Here is a 16,355-nt window from a genome sequence, read left to right as displayed (position 1 = left end):
TAGCTGAACCAATGTTCTCTTCCAGAGACTCAATCCAGAATGCCGCTGCAGCCGTGATCGGCGCAATGCATGCAAGGGGTTGCAATATAAAACCTTGTTGAACAAACATTTTCTTAAGGTAACCCTCTAACTTTTTATCCATTGGATCTGAAAAAGCACAGCTATCCTCCACCGGGATAGTGGTACGCTTAGCTAAGGTAGAAACTGCTCCCTCCACCTTAGGGACCGTTTGCCATAAGTCCCTTGTGGTGGCGTCTATTGGAAACATTTTTCTAAATATCGGAGGGGGTGAGAACGGCACACCGGGTCTATCCCACTCCTTAGTAACAATTTCAGTAAGTCTCTTAGGTATAGGAAAAACCTCAGTACTCGCCGGTACCGCAAAATATTTATCCAACCTACACATTTTCTCTGGTATTGCAACTGTGTTACAATCATTCAGAGCCGCTAACACCTCCCCTAGTAATACACGGAGGTTTTCCAGTTTAAATTTAAAATTTGAAATATCTGAATCCAGTCTGTTTGGATCAGAACCGTCACCCACAGAATGAAGTTCTCCGTCCTCATGTTCTGCCACCTGTGACGCAGTGTCTGACATGGCCCTAATATTATCAGCGCACTCTGTTCTCACCCCAGAGTGATCACGCTTACCTCTTAGTTCTGGTAATTTAGCCAAAACCTCAGTCATAACAGTAGCCATATCCTGTAATGTGATTTGTAATGGCCGCCCAGATGTACTCGGCGCTACAATATCACGCACCTCCCTCTGAGCGGGAGATGTAGGTACTGACACGTGAGGCGAGTTAGTCGGCATAACTCTCCCCTCGTTGTTTGGTGAAATTTGTTCAATTTGTACAGATTGACTTTTATTTAAAGTAGCATCAATACAGTTAGTACATAAATTTCTATTGGGCTCCACTTTGGCATTGCAACAAATAACACAGGTATCATCCTCTGAATCAGACATGTTTAACACACTAGCAAATAAACTTGCAACTTGGAAATACAATTCAATTAGAATAATATTAAAACGTACTGTGCCTTTAAGAAGCACAGAAGATCTATGACAGTTGAAAATTAATAAATTGAAACAGATATAGCCTCAATCCTTGTAAACAACACAACTTTAGCAAAGGTTTAATCCCATTAGCAAAGATAACAAATTCTGAAAGCAGGAAACAAATTACAGAATAAACGTTTTTTATCTCAGTCAAACTATAATTCTCACAGCTCTGCTGAGAGAAATTACCTCCCTCAAAATAAGTTTTGAAGACCCCTGAGCTCTGTAGAGATGAACCGGATCATGCAGGGAATACAATGAGTTGCTGACTGAAATATTTGATGCATAGTAAAAGCGCCAAAAAACGGCCCCTCCCCCTCACACACAGCAGTGAGGGAGAACAGAAACTGTCAGAAAACAGATTAAGCAACTGCCAAGTGGAAAAATAGTGCCCAAACATTTATTCACACAGTACCTCAGCAAATGAAAACGATTTTACATTCCAGCAAAAACGTTAAACATAATCTCTAGTTATTAAACAGCTTTATGTATTTCTTACAGTGTAATTCTAGTGAAGTACCATTCCCCAGAATACTGAAGTGTAAAGTATACATACATGACATTATATCGGTATGGCAGGATTTTCTCATCAATTCCATTGTCAGAAAATAAAAACTGCTACATACCTCTATGCAGATTCATCTGCCCGCTGTCCCCTGATCTGAAGTTTACCTCACTCCTCAGATGGCCGAGAACAGCAATATGATCTTAACTACTCCGGCTAAAATCATAGCAAAACTCTGGTAGATTCTTCTTCAAACTCTGCCAGAGAGGTAATAACACACTCCGGTGCTATTTTAAAATAACAAACTTTTGATTGAAGATATAAAACTAAGTATAATCACCATAGTCCTCTCACACATCCTATCTAGTCGTTGGGTGCAAGAGAATGACTGGGAGTGACGTAGAGGGGAGGAGCTATATGCAGCTCTGCTGGGTGAATCCTCTTGCACTTCCTGTTGGGGAGGAGTAATATCCCAGAAGTAATGATGACCCGTGGACTGATCACACTTAACAGAAGAAAACATGTTACCAAGCTAAAATAATGAATGCAGAAGTAGCATGCACTGTTAAATAACACCTAGGAAACCACTGGTGATTGATGCCTGTGTGTGACTTGCTCTCGATTGGCTCACCAGTTGTATTCTGCTTAAGAGCTACAATGCTGGCGGCTTCCTTATGTGTACGACTCATTTAGCGGTGGATAAAAACATAGTAAGGCTGGATCAGTAATACAAAAATGACATGCTCTAAAAAAGATTTAGAGCAGACATCCTCAAACTTGGCCCTCCAGAGGTTTTGGAACTACATTTCCCATGATGCTCAGCCAGCATAATGAGAAATGTAGTTCCAAAACCTCTGGAGGGCGAAGTTTGAGGCTGTCTGATTTAGAGTATGAAATGTTTGCTTTACAATGTACCTTTTTAAATTGTGTGCCGCTCTAAAGCTATGGTTAATAGTGTAATTTCCTAATGTATAAAAATAAAAACATAATGGGACACAGCATCATCATATTCAATCATAAAGTTTTACTTCTGCTATTACAATAATGTGGTTCAAGCAACTGTAAAAACTAAGAGAAATAAAAACACACACAAAAATGCACAGCACAGGCAACACAAAAAATGCAAACCTTTCCACTAGATATGGAAGCTAATAAAAAGATTAAATGTATTATATGTAAGCAGTAACAACAATACAATAAAACAAATATTTTTCAAGTGCTAAAAGTTAAAGGGATAGGACAGTCAAAATAAAACTTGCATGATTCAAATAGAGGTCATTTTAAGACACTTTTAAATTCACTTCTATTTTCAAATGCATTTCGTTCTCTTGGTACCCATTGTAGAAAAATAATATGTACATATCCTACATTAGTGGGAGCTAGCTGGCGATTGGTGCCTGCATATACTTTTTTTTTCTTATTGGCTGACTAGATGTTTTCAGCTAGTTCTAAGTAATGCATTGCTGCTCCTTTAGCAAAGGATATCAAGGGAATGAAGTAAATTTGATAATTGAAGCAAATTGGAAAGTTTTTTTTTTAAATTGTATGCTCTATCTGAATCCTGGAAGAAAATAAACTGGGCTTCCCGTCCCTTTAAAGGGACATGAAACCCAAAAATTTTTCTTTCATGATTTAGAAAGAGCATACAATTATAAACAACTTTCTAATTTACTTCTATTATCTATTTTGCTTCATTCTCTTGATATTCTTTGCTGAAAACATAATTTATGTAAGAACTTACCTGATAAATTCATTTCTTTCATATTAGCAAGAGTCCATGAGCTAGTGACGTATGGGATATACATTCCTACCAGGAGGGGCAAAGTTTCCCAAACCTTAAAATGCCTATAAATACACCCCTCACCACACCCACAATTCAGTTTAACGAATAGCCAAGAAGTGGGGTGATAAGAAAAAAGTGCGAAAGCATATAAAATAAGGAATTGGAATAATTGTGCTTTATACAAAAAAATCATAACCACCACAAAAAAAGGGCGGGCCTCATGGACTCTTGCTAATATGAAAGAAATGAATTTATCAGGTAAGTTCTTACATAAATTATGTTTTCTTTCATGTAATTAGCAAGAGTCCATGAGCTAGTGACGTATGGGATAATGACTACCCAAGATGTGGATCTTTCCACACAAGAGTCACTAGAGAGGGAGGGATAAAATAAAGACAGCCAATTCCTGCTGAAAATAATCCACACCCAAAATAAAGTTTAATGAAAAACATAAGCAGAAGATTCAAACTGAAACCGCTGCCTGAAGTACTTTTCTACCAAAAACTGCTTCAGAAGAAGAAAATACAACAAAATGGTAGAATTTGGTAAAAGTATGCAAAGAGGACCAAGTTGCCGCTTTGCAAATCTGATCAACCGAAGCTTCATTCCTAAACGCCCAGGAAGTAGAAACTGACCTAGTAGAATGAGCTGTAATCCTATGAGGCGGAGTCTTACCCGACTCAACATAGGCAAGATGAATTAAAGATTTCAACCAAGATGCCAAAGAAATGGTTTTCTGGCCTTTCTAAAACCGGAAAAGATAACAAATAAACTAGAAGTCTTTCGGAAAGACTTAGTAGCTTCAACATAATATTTCAAAGCTCTAATAACATCCAAAGAATGCAATGATTTCTCCTTAGAATTCTTAGGATTAAGACATAATGAAGGAACCACAATGTCTCTACTAATGTTGTTGGAATTCACAACTTAGGTAAAAATTCAAAAGAAGTTCGCAACACCGCCTTATCCTGATGAAAAATCAGAAAAGGAGACTCACAAGAAAGAGCAGATAATTCAGAAACTCTTCTGGCAGAAGAGATGGCCAAAAGGAACAAAACTTTCCAAGAAAGTAATTTAATATCCAATGAATGCATAGGTTCAAATGGAGGAGCTTGAAGAGCCCCCAGAACCAAATTCAAACTCCAAGGAGGAGAAATTGACTTAATGACAGGCTTTATACGAACCAAAGCTTGTACAAAACAATGAATATCAGGAAGAATAGCAATCTTTCTGTGAAAAAGAACAGAAAGAGCATAGATTTGACCTTTCAAGGAACTGAAGAAACTGTAATATTCTCGGTATTCTAAAAGAATGCCAAGAAAAAATGATGAGAAAGACACCAAGAAATATAAGTCTTCCAGACTCTATAATATATCTCTCTGGATACAGATTTACGAGCCTGTAACATAGTATTAATCACAGAGTCAGAGAAACCTCTTTGACCAAGAATCAAGCGTTCAATCTCCATACCTTTAAATTTAAGAATTTCAGATCCTGATGGAAAAAAGGACCTTGAGACAAAAGGTCTGGTCTTAACGGAAGAGTCCACGGTTGGCAAGAGGCCATCCGGACAAGATCCGCATACCAAAACCTGTGAGGCCATGCCGGAGCTACCAGCAGAACAAACGAGCATTCCTTCAGAATCTTGGAGATTACTCTTGGAAGAAGAACTAGAGGCGGAAAGATATAGGCAGGATGATACTTCCAAGGAAGTGATAATGCATCCACTGCCTCCGCCTGAGGATCCTGGGATCTGGACAGATACCTGGGAAGTTTCTTGTTTAGATGAGAAGCCATCAGATCTATTTCTGGAAGTTCCCACATTTGAACAATCTGAAGAAATACCTCTGGGTGAAGAGACCATTCGCCCGGATGCAACGTTTGGCGACTGAGATAATCCGCTTTCCAATTGTCCATACCTGGGATATGAACCGCAGAGATTAGACAGGAGCTGGATTCCGCCCAAACCAAAATTCGAGATACTTCTTTCATAGCCAGAGGACTGTGAGTCCCTCCTTGATGATTGATGTATGCCACAGTTGTGACATTGTCTATCTGAAAACAAATGAACAACTCTCTCTTCAGAAGAGGCCAAGACTGAAGAGCTCTGAAAATTGCACGGAGTTCCAAAATATTGATCGGAAATCTCACCTCCTGAGATTCCCAAACCCCTTGTGCCTTCAGATACCCCCACACAGCTCCCCAACCTGTAAGACTTGCATCTGTTGAGATTATAGTCCAGGTCGGAAGAACAAAGAAGCCCCCTGAACTAAACGATGGTGATCTGTCCACCATGTCAGAGAGTGTTGTAAAATCGGTTTAAAGATATTAATTGAGATATCTTTGAGTAATCCCTGCACCATTGGTTCAGCATACAGAGCTGAAGAGGTCGCATGTGAAAACGAGCAAAGGAGATCGCATCTGATGCGGCAGTCCTAAGACCCAACATTTCCATGCATAAGGCTACCAAAGGGAATGATTGTGACTGAAGGTTTTGACAAGCTGATATCAATGTTAAACTTCTCTTGTCTGACAAGGACAGAGTCATAGACACTGAATTTATCTAGAAACCTAAAAAGGTTACCCTTGTCTGAGGAATCAATGAACTGAATGGTAAATTGATCCTCCAACCATGAACTTGAAGAAACAACACAAGTCGATTCGTATGAGATTCTTCGAAAATGAGAAGACTGAGCAAGTACCAAGATATCGTCCAAATAAGGAAATACCAAAACCCTATTCTCTGATTACAGAAAGAAGGGCACCAAGAACCTTTGAAAAAAATTCTTGGAACTGAGGCTAGGCCAAACGGTAGAGCCACAAAACTGGTAATGCTTGTCTAAAAAGAGAATCTCAGACACTAAAAGTGATCTGGATGAATCGGAATATGCAGATACACATCCTGTAAATCTATTGTAGACATATAATGCCCTTGCTAAACAAAAGGCAGGATAGTCCTACAGTAACCATCTTGAATGTTGGTATCCTAACATAACGATTCAATAATGATAGATCCGGAACTGGTCTGAAGGAATTGACCTTCTTTGGTACAATGAAGAGATAAAATAAAACCCCATCCCCTGTTCCAGAACTGGAACTGGCATAAATACTCCAGCCAACTCTAGATCTGAAACACATTTCAGAAATGCTGAGCCTTTGCTGTGTTAACTGGGACACGGGAAAGAAAAGAATCTCTTAGCAGGAGGCCTTAACTTGAAGCCAATTCTGTACCTTTCTGAAACAATGTTTCTGAAACCAGAGATTAAGAACGGAATTGATCCAAATTTCTTTGAAGAAAACGTAATCTGCCCCATACCATCTGAGCTGGAATAAGGGCCGCACCTTCATAGGTACTTAGGAGCTGGCTATAGGTTTCTATAAGGCTTGGATATATTCCAAACTGGAAATAGTTTCCAAACTGATACCGCTCCTGAGGATGAAGGATCAGGCTTTTGTTCCTTGTGAGGAAAGGAACGAAAAATGATTATTTACCCTGGAAAGAAAGGGAAAGCAAAGTTGACTTAGAAGACATGTCAGCATTCCAAGTTTAATCCATAAAGCTTTTCTAGCTAAAATAGCTAGAGACATATACCTGACATCAACTCTAATGATATCAAAAGATGGTATCACCAATAAAATTATTAGCATGTTATAGAATAATAATAATGCTATAAAATTATGATCTGTTACTTGTTGCACTAAAGCTTCTAACCAAAAAGTTGAAGCTGCAGCAACATCCACTAAAAATATAGCAGGTCTAAGAAGATTACCTGAACATAAGTAAGCTTTTCTTAGAAAGGATTCAATTTTCCTATCTAAAGGATCCTTAAATGAAGTACTATCTGCCGTAGGAATAGTAGTACATTAGCAGGAGTAGAGACAGCCCCATAACCTTAGGGATTTTTGTCCCAAAAAACTCTAATCTGTCAGATGGCACAGGATATAATTTGCTTAAACGTCTAGAAGGAGTAAATAAATTACCCAAATTATTCCATTCCCTGGAAATTACTTCAGAAATAGCATCAGGGAGATAAAACACTTCTGGAATAACTACAGGAGATTTAAAAACCTTATTTAAACGTTTACATTTAGTATCAAGAGGACCAGAATCCTCTATTTCTAATGCAAATAACACTTCTTTAAGTAAAGAACGAATAAATTCCATCTTGAACAAATACAAAGATTTATCAGCATCAACCTCTGAGACAGAAACCTCTGAACCAGAAGAACCATTATCAGTATCAGAATGATGATGTTCATTTAAAAATTCATCTGAAAAAAAGAGAAGTTTTAAAAGACTTTTATGTATACTAGAAGGAGAAATAACAGACATAGCCTTCTTAATGGATTTAAAAAATAAAATCTCTTATGTTATCAGGAACACTCTGAAAATTAGATGTTGACGGAACAGCAACAGGTAATGTAACAGTACTAAAGGAAATTTTATCTGCATTAATAAGTTTGACATGACATGCAATACAAATAACAGCTGGAGAAACAGATACCAAAAAGTGTATAGCAGATACACTTAGCTTGGTAGCTCCAGCACTGTGCAGTGATTTTCCTGAAGTATCTTCTGACTCAGTTGCAACGTGGAACATCTTGCAATATGTAGAAGAAAAAAACAACATATAAAGCAAAATTGATCAAATTCCTTAAATGACAGTTTCAGGAATGGGAAAAAATGCCAAAGAACAAGCTTCTAGCAACCAGAAGCAATAAAAAATGAGACTTAAATAATGTGGAGACAAAAGTGACGCCCATAATTTTTTCGCGCCAAATAAGACGCCCACATTATTTGGCGCCTAAATGCTTTTTGGCGCCAAAAATGACGCCACATCCGGAACGCCGACATTTTTGGCGCAAAATAACGTCAAAGAATGACGCAACTTCCGGCGACATGTATGACGCCGGAAACGGAAATAGAATTTTTGCGCCAAAAAAGTCTGCGCCAAGAATGACGCAATAAAATGAAGCATTTTCAGCCCCCGCGAGCCTAACAGCCCACAGGGAAAAAGTCAAATTTTAAGGTAAAAAATGTTAAATTAAAATGCATTATCCCAAATATGAAACTGACTGTCTGAAAAATAAGGAAAGTTGAACATTCTGAGTCAAGGCAAATAAATGTTTGAAAACATATATTTAGAACTTTATAAACAAAGTGCCCAACCATAGCTAGGAGTGTCACAGAAAATAAGACTTACTTACCCCAGGACACTCATCTACATATAGCAGATAGCCAAACCAGTACTGAAACGAGAATCAGCAGAGGTAATGGTATATATAAGAGTATATCGTCGATCTGAAAAGGGAGGTAAGAGATGAATCTCTACGACCGATAACAGAGAACCTATGAAATAGACCCCTTAGAAGGAGATCACTGCATTCAAATAGGCAATACTCTCCTCACATCCCTCTGACATTCACTGCACGCTGAGAGGAAAACCGGGCTCCAACTTGCTGCGGAGCGCATATCAACGTAGAATCTAGCACAAACTTACTTCACCACCTCCATCGGAGGCAAAGTTTGTAAAACTGAATTGTGGGTGTGGTGAGGGGTGTATTTATAGGCATTTTAAGGTTTGGGAAACTTTGCCCCTCCTGGTAGGAATGTATATCCCATACGTCACTAGCTCATGGACTCTTGCTAATTACATGAAAGAAAAGCATATCTAGATACGCTTAGTAGCTGCTGATTGGTAGCTGCACATAGATGCCTCCTGTGATTGGTTCACTGTGTGCATTGCTATTTCTTCATTAAAGTATATCTAAAGAATAAAGCAAATTAGGTAATAGAAGTAAATTGGAATGTTGTTTAAAATGATATTCTCTACATTAATCATGAAAGAAAATGTTTGGGTATAGTGTCCCTTTAAGCAAGGAACAATTGCTTTCTGCAAGCTTTAAACTAAAATTGAAAAAGTAAGTAGGTTTACGGATGATGAAATGGTTTATATGAATGTTTTTGATTGCTATCACAGCGAGCCATAATAGCAGCTATATTACTCTATTTTAAATCTACTCAAAATCTATAGTTTGCTTCAAAGAAATAAAAAATCTCCCATGCTAAGCTTACAGTAGAGTGAATGTTAAAGTGGCTGAAAGTGCAGATGGAATATATGGTTTCAAAAGATCACAGCTCACATTTCAGCAAATTTTTTGCAATATTAAGGCTAAAACAGGAATTATCAAATAAATAGAACTCACCTAATGATTTGTTTTCTGGAGGTTTTTCTAGTTCTCTAAAGGCATCATATTTATCACCAAACTCTGCAAAACAAACTTTAAATTACTTTTACTTTCTGTTAAAATAGAAATTTTAAATAGAATTGTATTGTCCTCTAAGTTTGCATTTGGTATTCCCTAAAAAGTTTTAAAGGTGTCACAGTGCCCAGTAAAATAGCATAGAAAATACACACACACCCCTCTGAAATGCAGCTACAATTAAAGTGAAGGTCCATTTTGATGAATTAGTGCCCGGTTTTTAATAAACTTATTAAAAACAAGGGCACTTTAATTCATCAAAATTGACATTTCACTGTTTTCTTCAAAAACTTACCTTTTAACCCTTGCAGCAGCTCCAGCGATTCCCCCGGCTGTCGGAAGCCTCTGCAGACATCAGAAATGACGAATCAGGCTTCCCTTAATCACAGCTTCCCCCCCCCCCCCCCCCAGGGGAATCTTGGCCTGATGCAACGCTGTGATTGGAGGAAGCCGGATTCATCATTTTGGACCCGCGAAGACGGCTTGCGACAGGACTAAGGAAAAGCTGGAGCGGCTACCATGATTAAAAGGTAAGTTTTTGAAGAAAACAGTGAAATGTGAATTTTGATGAATTAAAGTGCCCTTGTTTTTAATAGGTTTATTAAAAACCGGGCACTAATTCATCAAAATGGACCTTCACTTTAAAGTTCAGTCATCGTGTTTTTCATATAGTTATAATAAATGAATTTGGCTTACATTTGCCAGTTTTATTCCTCTAGATCTGTATAAAAACATGAACATTTGAAGTAAATCAATTCAGTATTATGTGAATATAAAAACTGAACACAGACACACAAAACGTCTACTGCTAAAGAGTCCATTAGTGTGGGTGTGAGATGGATCTTATTGAGTAAATATATATTTCTAAAAAGTCTTTTTTATTTTGTTTATTTTCAACACCCTTTAGACTTTGTATTTAACAGTGTAAGATGGGATATAACAGCACTATTTAGCATAACAACAACTTCCATTTTCATAAGGCATAAAGCATATACAATGAATAAATGCATTCTATTATACAGTTCTTCAGGTTTCCTTGGTAGCTTTATTTCTACCTGAAAAAGTATTCCTGCTTTCAGCTGGCTTTTCCACATCAATTGCTTTAAAAACAGCATATTTATCTGCCGAAGATGAGACTGGGGGTGTAACTGTTCCAGGCATTGGCATAAGCAAAGTTGGAGCACTATAAAAAGAAAGAAAAGAGTTTAAGCCCATTATATTCAATTAACTCAGATGTACAGCAAAACACATGCAAACACACAAATTATAAGCATAAAAACAAAATGTATGCTTACCTGAAAAATTCTTTCGGAATGAAGGTCCACAGTCCTTCATGACATATGGGATATATATCCCGCCACTAGGAGGAGATCAAGAACCCATACAAGAGCTTAAAACCCTCCCACCTCCAATCTCTCAGTTTTACATAACGCCGAGCAGAGAATAGGAAAGAAAGGTAGGAAGGGAAAGCATGGTCTATAGAGGTGTCATTAGAACTGTCACCTAAAAATGTAAACGGGCGGGGCCTGTGGACCATCATCATTATGAAAGAAAAGAATGCATCAGTTAAGCATAAATTTAGTTTTCTTTTGTTAACTGATGATGGTCCACAGTCATCCATAACATATGGGATTAATACTCAAGGGTGGGACAGTTCTTATTTAGCAGACACTGCGGTCTGAAAAGCAAAACCTCAAACAATAAGAAAAAACACAAGCGCATCCGAGAATCACCGTATCTTTCTTTATTGGTATAAAAGTAAAGCCATAAAAATATACACTTACATGACAAGTGCAAATACTGTGCACGTAATAATTAAAGCTGATCTCCACTTCCATCTACTGCCGTGGTATACGGTCTTTAAAACGAGAGCTGTTTGTCCGCTCTCCGGTCTTTATCTCACCAGTTCAGTGGCTCAGCTTGTTCGGTATAATGTCACCGGTAATATATGAATGTCCTCCTCAATAGGCAAGGTTAGTTGAACTCTCCTCCCGAACGTGTTTCATTCACTCTCGGGTGAACTTTCTCAACGGGCTTTGTAAAACCTCAAACAAACTCCTTAAAAAAAAAAAAAAAAAAGTATGCAGATAACACGTTGCAGCTTGGCAAATCTACTCCAAAGATTTAAAACATTTCAAAAATCCACAATGTTGCATTTGCTCTTAAAGAAACAGCTGTAATGCTCTTAGAAAGGTGACCTTCCAACGTCAAGAAAGTCTTGAATAGCTTTCTGCCCTTTACTAAATTTAGTAAGTTTGACTTAAAACTATAGTTGTTTGGAGATAGAATTTCAAAGCATTTACTATAATCAGATTATGTAATATCCGCTACCTAGAGTTAGCAGGATCTGAACACAATGAAGGGACAACCATCTCTTGATTGGTATTTTCCTTTACGAAGAAACTCATTAAGTACAAAGTATAGCCTTCACATTGTGATAGTGAGAAATGTAGAATCAAAAGACAAGGTTAACAATTTAGAAACACTTTTTCTTTTAGCAATCTCTTAAGCATAGAGTACTTTCCCAGATAATAGACAATAGCAATGTAATGCAAAGGTTCAAGAGAAGAACCTTGTAATATAAAGAAAAGAAATCTCATATTCCAGGGTGGACAAATCGGTCCATCAGTGGCCTAAATCTAACCAAAGCCTGAACAAAAGTCTGAATCTAAGGGATTTTAGCTAACTTCATATGAAAAACAAAAAAATTATGCTTACCTGATAAATTTCTTTCTTTTGCAATGTACCGAGTCTACGGATTCATCCTTACTTGTGGGATATTGTCCTTCCTGACAGGAAGTAGCAAAGAGAGCACCACAGCAGAGCTGTCTATATAGCTCCCCCCTTAACTCCACCCCCCAGTCATTCGACCGAAGGCCAAGGAAGAAAAGGAGAAACTATAAGGTGCAGAGGTGACTGAAGTTTACATAAAAAAATACTATCTGTCTTGAATAGACAGGGCGGGCCGTGGACTCGGTACATCGCAAAAGAAATAAATTTATCATCAGGTAAGCATTCATTTTGTTTTCTTTTGCATGATGTGCTGAGTCCACGGATTCATCCTTACTTGTTGGATACCAATACCAAAGCTTTAGGACACGCATGAAGGGAGGGACAAGACAGAAACCTAAATGGAAGGCACCACTGCTTGCAAAACCTCTCTCCCAAAAATAGCCTCCAAAGAAGCAAAAGTATCAAATTTGGAAAATTTGGAAAAGGTATGAAGCGAAGACCAAGTCGCAGCCTTACAAATCTGTTCAACAGAAGCATCATTTTTAAAAGCCCATGTGGAAGCTACCGCTCTAGTAGAATAAGCTGTAATCCTTTCAGGAGGCTGCTGTCCAGCAGTCTCGTAAGCCAAACGGATGATGCTTTTCAGCCAAAATGAAAGAGAAGTCGCCGTAGCCTTTTGACCCCTACGCTTTCCAGAATAGACAACAAACAAAGAAGATGTTTGACGAATATCTTTGCTTGCCTGCAAGTAAAATTTCAAAGCACAAACCACGTCCAAGTTGTGCAACAGACGTTCCTTCTTACAAGAAGGATTAGGACACAGAGAAGGAACAACAATTTCCTGATTGATATTCCTGTTAGTAACAACCTTAGGTAGGAACCCAGGCTTGGTACGCAAAACCACCTTATCAGTATGGAACACAAGATAAGGTGAGTCACATTGTAATGCAGATAGTTCAGAAACTCTTCGAGCTGAAGAGATAGCAACTAGGAACAAAACTTTCCAAGATAAAAGCTTAATATCTATGGAATGCATGGGTTCAAACGGAACCCCCTGAAGAACTTTAAGAACTAAAATTAAACTCCATGGTGGAGCAACAAGTTTAAACAGAGACTTAATTCTAGCTAAAGCCTGACAAAAAGCCCGAACGTCTGGAACATCTGCCAGACGCTTGTGCAACAAAATAGACAGAGCAGATATCTGTCCCTTTAAGGAACTAGCTGACAATCCTTTCTCCAATCCCTCTTGGAGAAAAGACAAAATCCTAGGAATCCTGATTTTACTCCAGGAGAAGCCTTTGGATTCGCAAAAAAAAAAAAAAAAAAAGATACTTACGCCAAATCTTATGATAGATTTTCCTGGTAACAGGCTTTCGAGCCTGAATCAAGGTATTTATGACTCAGAGAAACCCCGCTTAGATAGAATCAAGCGTTCAATCTCCAAGCAGTCAGTTGCAGAGAAATTAGATTTGGATGCTTGAATAGACCTTGAATCAGAAGGTCCTGTCTTAATGGCAGAGACCATGGTGGAAGAGATGACATGTCCACCAGGTCTGCATACCAAGTCCTGCGTGGCCACGCAGGCGCTATCAAAATCACTGATGCTCTCTCCTGTTTGATTCTGGCAATCAGACGTGGAAGGAGAGGGAAAGGTGGAAACACATAAGCCAGGTTGAACGACCAGGGTACTGCTAGAGCATCTATCAGTACAGCCTGAGGATCCCTTGACCTGGAGCCATAACGAGAAAGTTTGGCATTCTGACGAGACGCCATCAGATCCAAATCTGGTGTGCCCCATAGCCGAACCAGCTGAGCAAACACCTCCGGATGGAGTTCCCACTCCACCGGATGAAAAGTCTGACGACTTAGAAAATCTGCCTCCCAGTTCTCTACACCTGGGATATAGATCGCTGACAGATGGCAAGAGTGAGCCTCTGCCCATTGGATTATCCTTGAGACCTCTATCATCGCTAAGGAACTCTTTGTTCCGCCCTGATGATTGATATAAGCCACAGTCGTGATGTTGTCCGACTGAAACCTGATGAATCTGGCCGAAGTCAGCTGAGGCCATGCCTGGAGAGCATTGAATATCGCTCTTAATTCCAGAATATTTATCGGTAGGAGAGCCACCTCCCGAGTTCACAAACCCTGAGCTTTCAGGGAATTCCAGACTGCACCCCAGCCCAGAAGGCTGGCGTCTGTTGTCACTATAACCCATTCTGGCCTGCGGAAACACATTCCCTGGGACAGATGATCCTGTGACAACCACCAAAGAAGCGAGTCTCTGGTCTCTTGATCCAGATTTATCTAAGGAGATAAATCTGCATAATCCCCATTCCACTGTTTGAGCATGCATAGTTGCAGTGGTCTGAGATGCAATCGAGCAAACGGAACTATGTCCATTGCCGCCACCATTAGACCGATTACCTCCATACACTGAGCCACTGATGGCCACGGAATGGAGTGAAGAGCTCGGCAGGTGGACAAAATCTTTGATTTTCTGACCTCCGTCAGAAATATTTTCATGTCCACTGAGTCTATCAGAGTCCCTAGAAATGAAACTCTTGTGAGGGGGGAAAGAGAACTCTTTTTTTACGTTCACCTTCCACCCGTGAGATCTTAGAAAGGCCAACACTAAGTCCGTGTGAGACTTGGCTAGTTGGAAGGTCAACGCTTGAATTAGAATGTCGTCTAGATAAGGCGCCAGAAGGGACCCTAGCACCTTCGTGAAGATTTGTGGCGCCGTGGCCAACCCGAAAGAAAGAGCCACAAACTGATAATGCTTGTCCAGAAAGGCGAACCTGAGGAACTGGTGATGATCTTTGTGGATAGGAATGTGGAGATAAGCATCCTTTAAGTCCACGGTGGTCATATATTGACCCTCCTGGATCAATGGTAAGATAGTCCGAATGGTCTCCATCTTGAAGGATGGAACTCTTAGGAATTGGTTTAGGATCTTGAGATCTAGAAGTGGTCTGAAGGTTCCCTCTTTTTTGGGAACCACAAACAGATTGGAGTAGAAACCTTGCCCCTGTTCTGCTTTCGGAACTGGGCAGATCACTCCCATGGTAAAAAGGTCTTCTATACAGCGTAAGAATGACTCTCTTTTTGTCTGGTTTACAGTCAATTGAGAAAGATGGAATATCCCCCTTGGAGGAGAATCTTTGAAATCTAGAAGATACCCCTGGGTTACAATTTCTACGGCCCAGGAGTCCTGAATGTCTTTTGCCCAGGCCTGAGCAAAGAGAGAGAGTCTGCCCCCTACGAGATCCGGTCCCGCATTGGGGGCTACCCCTTCATGCTGTCTTAGTGGCAGCAGCAGGCGTTTTGGCCTGTTTACCCTTGTTCCAAGCCTGGACTAACAGTTTAACACCTCTTCTCTTTACCCTTCCTGCTTAGAGCCAGCAAAGAGAATGACTGGGGGGTGGAGTTAAGGGGGAGCTATATAGACAGCTCTGCTGTGGTGCTCTCTTTGCTACTTCCTGTCAGGAAGGACAATATCCCACAAGTAAGGATGAATCCGTGGACTTGGTACATCATGCAAAAGAATATAGAAAAGGCAGAAAATAGTGGACAAACCCCTTGATAAGGGCATCCTGAAAACTGAAGAATTCTAGGACTTTTAAATGATACCAAGAAAACCCTCTGGAAGAACATAATTTAAAGTATGTCTCCCAATCTTGTGTTAAATCTCATGTATTACAGGCTTTCTGGCCTGCATTCAAGATTTAATGACTAAATTAAAATAGCTATAGAAAGCAAAACGACATATGCACTAGGTCTGCATACCAAGTCCTGCAGTGCCATGCTGGAGCAACTAATAGTACTAACATTGACTCCTGATTGATCCAAGAAAGACTCTTTGAATGAAAATAAACAAAGTAAACCGGTATGCTAAATGAAAGTCCCATGGACATACGAAGGTGAATAATATGTCAACCTAGGATCTTGTGATCTTGCACAATAGCTTGGAATTGTGAGATTTAAGAGAGAGGCAATTAAAACTATGT

General features: G+C 39.3%; 1 protein-coding gene across 6 annotated transcripts in view; it reads right to left on the bottom strand.

Annotated features, from left to right (window-relative positions):
- The window catches only part of SYNRG (synergin gamma), a 402,787-nt gene that overhangs the window by 204,036 nt on the left and 182,396 nt on the right, over positions 1-16,355 (bottom strand). For all 6 annotated transcript variants that reach the window (XM_053706889.1, XM_053706890.1, XM_053706891.1 and 3 more), the window contains 2 exons: positions 10,668-10,795; positions 9,556-9,618 (listed from right to left, as the gene is read on the bottom strand). In XM_053706889.1, coding sequence (XP_053562864.1) covers positions 9,556-9,618; positions 10,668-10,795 — 191 coding nt within the window. The remainder of the gene's footprint in view (positions 1-9,555; positions 9,619-10,667; positions 10,796-16,355) is intronic.

The sequence above is a fragment of the Bombina bombina genome, chromosome 3 (genome assembly GCF_027579735.1).
Source record: "Bombina bombina isolate aBomBom1 chromosome 3, aBomBom1.pri, whole genome shotgun sequence".
Lineage (NCBI taxonomy): Eukaryota > Metazoa > Chordata > Amphibia > Anura > Bombinatoridae > Bombina > Bombina bombina.
Note: the sequence above shows the minus strand (reverse complement) of the source record. Positions and strands in the feature narration are given on the sequence as shown.